The sequence below is a fragment of the Schistocerca piceifrons genome, chromosome 2 (assembly GCF_021461385.2).
Source record: "Schistocerca piceifrons isolate TAMUIC-IGC-003096 chromosome 2, iqSchPice1.1, whole genome shotgun sequence".
NCBI classification, from domain to species: Eukaryota; Metazoa; Arthropoda; class Insecta; order Orthoptera; family Acrididae; genus Schistocerca; species Schistocerca piceifrons.
Genome location: NC_060139.1, coordinates 856,806,008 through 856,815,607, shown reverse-complemented (window position 1 = coordinate 856,815,607; position 9,600 = coordinate 856,806,008). Strand labels below are relative to the sequence as shown.

Sequence of the window (9,600 nt, the reverse complement as noted above, 5' to 3'; positions counted from 1 at the left end):
CCAACACAACGGTAGGCACCGCCATTGTCCACACACAAAAGTTCAGCCTGAATGAACACAAAGCATCCATCCGAGCTGCTTTGATATTATCCTTAAGTGAATGTGCAATGTGAAATGTGAAATGTGGAAAGTCCAGCAGTACATGCATCTCTCTCCACCATGTCCACAGCATCAGCAGGCAGTTTGAAAACCACCTGTTTGGAAGAACTTATAAAATCAACAACTGGTAATTGCTTTGGCATGGTGCAAAGTTCAAACCACCAAGTAGTTGAGACAGTTAGCATTCTGTAAACAAGGCTGAAAACATTGCTAAGGTTTCAGATAATGTCATCCTTCAAGATAAATAAAGAACTCACTCGCTTCCCTCCCCTTTCACCTTCTACTACTCAGTGGTTCTTATGGCACAAAAACTGATACACACTAATAAGAGTCACTTCAGCATTTACTGTTAAAAAATGTCTCACACAATAGAACAGAAACTTGGGTTTAAAAAACTAATATGAGTAACATAAACAGAGAAAAAGAACATTTTTTAGTTAACAAGGAAAACTTTCATTTATTCACCAATCAGGGCTACTGATGTTTCATTGACTGGCTGAAATATTGACAGACAAGTAAAATGACTGTAGGGAACTTGTTTCTAAAGATTTATTTCATCATCTTATTTTACATATAATAAATTTCATACAAGTAACATTTCAATAATGTTAAAAATAACATTTTTAATTGTGTGCAGTTGATAATGTGCCATTCACAGCACTTTGGCATTTACAGTTAACACGTGTTTCAATTTTCATTTAAAAAAAGTCAGAACACCACTGGAATGTATGACAATGAAAGTAAAAAAGCTGATTTTATGAGGGAGCCAGGATTTATGTAGGACTAACAGCAAAATATACAGTATATACAAACATCATATGTACACACAATTCAGTAACATTCTGGAAAATGGTGAATATACAGATGCAAGATGCAATTTCCAAATTTGATATACTTAAATGTTTTTCCAAGACAATAACTGGATGAAGTAGAAAAAAGAGAAAACATTCAATTAAAGAATAAAGGTGTAGAAAATTATCAGATATGAAACAGAGCTGCAAAGCATGTGTTAGGGGAATGCTTTGCAGTTTTATCACTGTTATGCATAATGGATCGAAAAGAAAAATACTACAGTTGAACCTTGAAAGTAATTTGACACTCGTGGACCAGAGACTGCAAACAAGGTTAATACCAAGGTAGTTAATGGTGGAATGTCAATTTTGAAACACAAAAAAAGAAGAAAAAGAAGACAGACAATGGTAGTTAAAAACCAAACAAATTTCATATGAAACAATTATACAAATATATCATTCGTATCATTAAAAATTTTGTATTGTATGTAGATGTCCTCATCTTAAACTTTACACATTTAACATATTCACTTATATACGTATAATGTGGAAGCACTATTAACACTTTCACCTTTCTATACACTCGAGAGATTCTGCCTTCCAAACACACAATTTTTCTTCAAATCACACACATCCATTACAACTAATAGTTCTAATTTTAACATTAATTTTGTAATAAAAATAGGTGTATATATTGTCACTCAATCTGTGCAGCACACCACCTCTGACCATTCACTTTTGATAACTGCTTTGTCCATATAAAATCACTTTATGTATTGGTCAATTGATTTTGACAAACAAAATGCAAGGAAGATGCCAATCAACTGGAGCAAACCCAAGCCAATGCCAACACCTATAACTATTCTTATGTGTTCATCCACCCATACCAAGAACTTGTTATAGCAACCCTGAAAAACAAGAATCCAGAAATTAATATAATTTATTCTGTAAGAAATATACAATCATTATACAAATAAAGTTAACTTACATCCATCCAGTAAGAATTTTGGTTTGATGCACTAGCTGGGCAAGCTGAATACTTGGGTTGGAATTTTGCTATATCCCCTTCAAGAATGCAGCAAGACCTTGGTACTGTGGCATTCCATTTTGGAGCAGTTTTGAAATCTTCCCAGTTCTGAACTCCACAGCATTTGAACTGAATACAAAAAATACATATCATTGGGGAAAAAATAAAATAAAGAAATTACACTAACCATTTGAGTAACATGACAATAATTCTTGTGAAGATAAGGGTGAAGGCAGAAAGATGTAATCTCAGAGAACAATGTCAGAGTTGCCTATAGTGGCTATGCTCACATCTGTTAAATACTATATATACCTTACACTCTTACCAAACTCACTCAAATTATTTCATTCCCGATAATCCCTACTGTACACCAATATTTTACAGTAGAAAAATCAATGGACACTCACGTTTTTTTTGCTTTCAAGCACAGAGGAAGAGTGATGAACGAATAATTTTTGAGAAGTGTGCCTTACTATTTTAGAAAATTAATGTCCAGGCACCAACTTTCAAATCCTGAATGTATGAAGAAAGTTTTGGAAAAGCACTTTCAAACCAGGTGTTTAGAGAGGCTGGACAAGTTGAAAATAATTAAAGATTAACTAACTCATTTTAGTTTACGGCTTCATTTTAGTGTACTACTACATTGAAAATAGTGTTTTAACACCCTGAATTTCTAGAGATACGAATTGCAATTCAGTCTAGTCTCTTATTACTTTAATATTACTACCTCTTCAGCAATTCATAAGCATTGCAATGTCTGCTACTGAAGTATGTATGCACAATGACTCAGATTATGTACAAAACCTGAACTCAGACTTACAGACTTTATTACATTTCTGAACAGTAATTCTATCACATAATATAAATTGTCTTTGAACACACATAAATAAAACAATTCTTAAAAAGTAGAGAATAAGGTCATGTAGTTACTAGCTTCACAGACACCTGTCTGTTAAATAACTTATGTTTTTTGTAATTTCTCACCTCTGCGTTTATGTAGTCCCACATTAGTGTAACAGCATCCTGATTACTTGCATAATACTTCTCAATTGTTGACTTCAAAAATTTTTCTGTCTCATCCTTTGCCTGAAACGAATGCCATATTTATACTTTAATGTCAATCCATAAATATTTCAGAAGGCTGCAAAAGACTATAAAGTCTCTAGGATCAGTCAAATGGAGAAAAATTCAAAGATGTGAAGGAGTTTCAAAATCTACTACTGGTCACACCTGTAAAATATGCAGTGGCCAAATCAACAAGCACAAAAATCTGTCCAAAGTAGAGAACAACTATTAATGTGTAGTTTGTGATGAAATGAGTCAAGTCAGATAACTATCAAATGTATGCTGCTCTAATACCTGACCGTATGTTGTACACAGAACAGTACTATACATAGAAATCACAGAACAGGGGAAAAATTGTTCAACAGAATTAACATTACAGACTATCTCCATGGAGCAAAATGTGAGCATTAATTTAAGAAAAGGCAGGCTTAACCTATGCAACCAGACTCAGAATTTTTATTGTCCTCTAACATACACAGTCAAGACCGAGATTTAATGTACAGGGAACTCGTCAACACTGCAATTATAACTGAAATTTACACAATACTCCTTTTATATTTTCAGCTGATTAAAAATCATAATCAGTAATTTCAAGATTTGGCTTTGGATAGATTACAAGCAAAATTAAGCTGCTCTATAAAGTAGCTGCATCACTTTCAAAAGTCAAACTCTTGCATACCACAATCCTGCATTTTACTAAGTGTCAATTTTAAAGAGTAGAGTACTCCTGGAGAACTCTTCAGCTAGGTGATTGCAATAATTCAGAAAATATGACTTTTTCCATCTTTCCTTGAAGGCATTACATTAATAGTGACAACCCACCCACACGCACGCGCACACGCACACGCACGCGCACGCGCACGCGCACACGCACACGCACACACAAATAAAGTAACAATCATGTTATTTTCTCTTACCTCATCTTTGTATGCAGCTGCAAGACTTCCAGCTGTGATCTCCATTATAAGAATTATCACCAAGAAAACACCATACTGTAAGCATAAAGAATTGTTACTTCCTTCAGCCGAGCAACTGCTGTAAAACAGTTTTTACAAAAGGCTACCGAAAAAATGTAATGAGACACAACAACAAGTTACGGGATCAGTCCCAAGAAAATAATACAAGATGACATGCCTCTTTAAAATATTTTGGAGCTGTCCAAAAAGCGAACTACTTCACGGCCGATGGCTTTCATTAATGACAAACCGACAAGGAGGGTTTGTGCGTAGGCGGAGAGGGTTGTGTAACTAATGATTCTCCTTCCGTCCTTTCTCTCCCCCCCCCCCCCCTCCACCTCTCTCATCAACCTTAATGGTATTTTATTCTAAGTAGCTTAGAGAAACATTTCCTTTTGAGAGTGTACAAAATAAGGAATGTTGCTCATAAACATTGTAAGTGCAAAATTTTCTTCACCCTTATCTATAAATGAGCAAGCATGTGTACAAACAATTTTAATGTAATTTTAATAACAATCAAATAGGACACGTGTCCAAAAAGTTGTTATTTATATGAAGATGATTTGTTTTGCATGTTTATCATTTGTCTGAGGTACTGCTTTGGTTGCATGCAACAGATTGAGCTCGACAGCAGAAACCCTTACATTTCAGCAAGTGTTGCATGAAGCTACCAATGCTGTATGGAGTGACAAGGAGGGCCTCAAGTACTACATCATGATACACTTCGACGAAGAGGCAAGATAACAATACCAACAAAAAATGTCTGTATGTAAAACATAGTTGAGTATGAGATTAATTACTGCCCAAATCCGACATCTGTACTCACGTACATAATGCAAATTCATTATTCAGAAATTGAATACAGTATTTCAATCAATGTATGATACAAGAGCACAAAAATCACTGCTGATGAGCATTTCCATATTTAAACTGTTGGAAAGTGAAGCTGCTGAAATCGGAGAAATAAACTGAAGTAGTAATCCAAATCAGATAAGTATTACATGCACACTGGTTCTGAAAATTCAGAAAAGAGAGGGGGGAGGGGGGAGGGAGGGAGGGGGGGGGGAGAGAGAGAGAGAGAGAGAGAGAGAGAGAGAGAGAGAGAGAGAGAGAGAGAGAGAGAGAGAGACATCTAATCATTTTATTTCAGACTCCGGTATTGGCAAAATTTCTCCTTTCAGCTTACAGTGGAACATTCATTTGGTACAGACAAATCCCTTCAATACTTACACAAGTCAAAAGGCATTTAGATTCTCTCAGTGCACCACAGTAGCCAAGAAAACTGACTACAAACATAAATGCTCCAGCTGCTATCAGGATATATGACGCCTGTTCAATAACAGTGGGTTGTGTGAATTGTTGGAACTGAAACAAGAAAAGAAACCATAACAGTCAATCTACTACCATCTAAATTAGGTTAAAATATTACAGTAATCTCAAAAACAATTACAAGCAGTTGTTTGAAACACCACCACCATGACCACGACCACCTTTGACAGTTATAACTATTTATCCTTAAAATTTCCTCTTGCAATTTTGGTCATTTAATCACTTTTAATGAGAGTACAAGAACTTCATGATTCAGCTGATCTCAAAATTTTAAAAATACCTGACAATTATATATCAGTTTTTAAAATAGTTTAAACATAACATTTTCACTGCACTACAATCAAATGGTTAGAAACCTAAAACTGCAGTTGCAGATTTTATGAGTCAGTAGCTCTCATAATGGCCTGGACTTTTCATTTGTTTCCTCTGGTAATAACAGGTGTGCTATAGAAATTTCAAGTATTAAAAGTAAATCTTCTGTTACAACAGTGGTGAAGAAAGATGTCTTGATGGAAGAGGAATTCACAAATTTACAACATAGGACAGGTATCTTTAACTACTGTCCCCACACATCTCCAACAAAAACAAAAATTTAGCTTTTTAAGTATTATGATTCAAAAAGAACTGGTTTGGAAATCTAGTCAGCTGAAAAAACTTGAAAATCCAAATAGATCACACCTCCTCCTCCTAATTAGGAGAGGCTCATTCAAACCAAAATTCAGTGAAGAACATGTTTGTGGAAGCTGAAATCCAGCATATCAACACACAAGGACATAGAGGGGGCTGTCCAATTTGTTAGAGAGGACCTTAAAAGGGCTCGTGTTTGTCATTATTCTGAAAATGAGTGTTTATTTTTTAATTTTATGTACCTAATTTTCTTTAAGGAGGCCTTCACAGAAATAGTATTTAGTCCATAAAATTAAGCAACAAAAGCTTTACTTAAAAAAGTATAACACACCATCAACAATACATAAAAATACACAATGATTGCCAAACGAATTATAATTCTAATATAATGTATTGCCTCTTTGCTATCAAAAATGCAGTTCAGAGACTCTTAATGTAAGGTTCATTACGACACTACTCCCCCCCCCCCCCCCCCCCCCACTCCTGAAGCGGCGTGCTAATGGAAGCAGCTATCCATGTGTGTCACAAACATTTTACACAAATCACCACCATTTGTGCCATATCGCTGCAAGAGGCATCCTCAGAATTTTCTCGTGCACATTTTGATCTTATAGGAAGTAAATTCATGCATACTGCATACTTATTATACTTAATATGCCATATTTTACACTTTAATGCTGCATATTAATCAGATTTCCCTGCCTTTAGTGCATAATATTACCTACTTTCCATAACAGTGCATTTTCTCAATTTTGCGTCATAAAATATGCAATTTCCATAAATGAAAAATGTATGTGAATTCCTCAGGGACCGAACTGCTGTCATTGGTCACTACACTTAAAAGCCCATTTCAGTTGTATGTGTGAACTCTCACTTTTTAGTGGCGCATCTTACGAGATACAACTTTTATCACGCCATAAAAAGTCCAGCTTGGTTGTACTTTGTTGCGTCACTCTCCTACCACCACTGCTCCCTGGTAGCAGTATTTCAAAACACAGCATTCTGTCGTAGTTATCGAGGAGTAAATGCAGCTGTACTCCATTCGATTTCAGTAAGTGTTAATTTCTGAAAAGAAGTGAAAACAGTTGTCAGCAGGTACCAGGTACACTTTCGCACCTAATGGAACTACAAGAACAGCAAGCCATGAGAGACCAAACATACTATAAATTGTTGATTATATGCAGGAAATAGCTCCAGAGTGTGATGTGGCAGTTGTTAAACTAAAAATTAGTTATTTGAAATGCCTACATCAACAAATACCACAAGATACTAAAAATTTGCAAAAGTGGCGTGTCTGCAGATGATTTTTACATGCCCATTGTTAGTTAGCGTGCCACTGTAGACAGTGTTTTCGTCTCCGAATGTTATTTCTATAATAAAGATGTTTGTGGCCCCTGATTTATCCCTGTGCGAAATCTATCTTCGGATCCAACTTGTGGGTTTCGTCTTTCTTGTATTTAACTCGTCACAGTTCTGAAAGCACATAACCTGCACTATAACATTCATATCCGCTCATATGATTTCAACTCATGCAATACTGAAAGCTGTGCGACTACGTAGAATTTGTGGCGTCGTGTATGAACTGAAGCTCATGATGCCACTACAGAAAGCCACAAGCTGTGGTGCCGCATTAGATGCGTGTGTGAACCCTACTTAACAATATATCATTTCCTTCCTCAATAACTGAGCTTTCAGCAAGCACAGATGTAACAACATTCCTTATGAGTGCTGTATTTTGGCGAACAACTGAGAAGCTCTAAACTCCCTTCACCCGCAAAGGTTATTTTACACTCTTCTTCTTTCAGTCTTGATTTGAGTTAAAGTGATCAGGACTCGACGAACGTGATTTTTTTTCGGACACCATGATTATTACTGAGTAGATTTTTGGAATAAACAGGTATCAGATGTTTTCTTAGACTGGAAAGCTAGAACAATTTCTGGTGACTAAAATGGATAGGATCTGGAATTATTCAACCTTACACTTTCCCTATTTCCACATTTAAGTATTCATCTGTCACTTATTGCAATGGAGAACGATTTTTTTTCTCCAGATAAACGCACGTTAGTCTAAATGACGAGAGTTTGGGTTATTATTTGCCAGTAGAAAAACCATCCTATTAGAACACAAAAAAGGCGAAAATGTTCCGTTTAAAAGAATGACTGAAAAGTGAGGTACTGCCAGCTGCCTTTGTTCTACCTTCCTCGGCACCTTCAAAAATTTTCCCAAACATTTTGGCATGTGAACATATTGGCGCTCTTGTAAATGCAACTCACATTTCACTCTTAACTGTAACTCGTTCACACTCATCGCTCAGTGTCACTGTCACTCATACCCATTTACTCCAAATTCCCATTCTCATTGACTCATTCAGCCCAACTCATTGTCATTTCCTGTGTGTGTGTGTCTCTCTCTCTCTCTCTCTCTCTCTCTCTCCTCTCTCTCTCTCTCTCTCAGTCACTGCCTCCTGATTCACAGCCACAGTAGTCCTCCGTTCTGTCCTACTACTATTGTCTCCTCTCATAGTCAATTTCTCTCTTACCGCTACTATCTCGTTTGTTCCTTCCCACAGCTACTGTCTCTTTTCGTCTCTTCTCACTGTCATTTTCTCGCTTCCTCAATGTCACTGTCAGACTCTGTCTCTCCTTACCAGAGTCTCTCACCCACTTCCACTACGCAGAACTGGCGTCAGGCAGCGCTCCGAAGTTTTCCCTCAGGTTCCTATCAGGTGGATTTGGCGCTCAAGACATCAACTAGCGTTCACTATCACTGTCCTCACACCCCTGTAGCATGACTAGGGCTTGTAGACCTGGATAGTTATCCTGCTGGAAAATGTCATTGCTGTTCGGGATGACATCAAGCATGAAGGGATGCGAATGGTCTGCAGTAATGTTTATGCAGTCCCAGCTGTCATTTTATTTCCGATTACTACCACAGGTCCCATGGAAGCAAAAGTAAATGTCATCCATTTTGGGACAGACTAAAATACACTTGTCGGTGCATTAGTGGGTCCTTTAATCTGGTCCAGAGGGAGACTGAGTGGATGCCATAACACACAAAATACTAGTTCAAATAGTTCAAATGGCTCTAAGCGCTACGGGACTTGAAATCTGAGGTCATCAGTCCCCTAGACTTAGATCTACTTAAACGTAAATAACCTAAGGACATCACACACACATGCATGCCAGAGGGAGGATTCCAACCTGCAACCGTAGGAGCAGCATGGTTCCGGACTGACGCGCATAGAACCACTCTGCCACAAGGCCGGCAAATATTAGTTCATTTTATTATAACAAAGACAAGAAGAATTAATTTTGTACAATCCATTTCCACAGGAACGTCACGATTATTTACAACTGTCTCTGAAAATTAACGCATCACTTGATACAGATAAAATACAAATCTCTCACTCTAGAGTACATTTACAACAACTTTCAGAGTTCTGCTTAATACTTTGATCACACAGTTGGCCTGCTATAAGACGATATTGATGTCTTAGTCGATCATCGCAGACACGGCTGAGAGATACTGTGCTCGACCGTAAGCGGAAGAGCAACTAGTTGCAGAGGCGTAGCGAAACATTTTTGAGAGTGGCTATGCCTGTGTCGCTCATTCGTCAATGCGGCTTGCGGTGGTTATCTTCTCTTTATGTTGTGTTCAGAGTTATCAACCATTCTTTGGCACCGCCACAATCCACAGTATAATACA

General features: G+C 37.1%; 1 protein-coding gene across 1 annotated transcript in view; it reads right to left on the bottom strand.

The window, feature by feature from the left end:
• Positions 1-634: 634 nt before the first annotated feature.
• Positions 635-9,600, bottom strand: part of LOC124776276 (CD82 antigen) — a 282,444-nt gene continuing 273,478 nt past the window's right edge. Inside the window, exons 4-8 of the mRNA XM_047251180.1 lie at positions 5,169-5,303; positions 3,900-3,974; positions 2,902-3,003; positions 1,879-2,046; positions 635-1,798 (exon numbers count right to left, since the gene is read on the bottom strand). Of these exons, the coding sequence (XP_047107136.1) occupies positions 1,655-1,798; positions 1,879-2,046; positions 2,902-3,003; positions 3,900-3,974; positions 5,169-5,303 (624 nt within the window). The 3' untranslated portion in view covers positions 635-1,654. The remainder of the gene's footprint in view (positions 1,799-1,878; positions 2,047-2,901; positions 3,004-3,899; positions 3,975-5,168; positions 5,304-9,600) is intronic.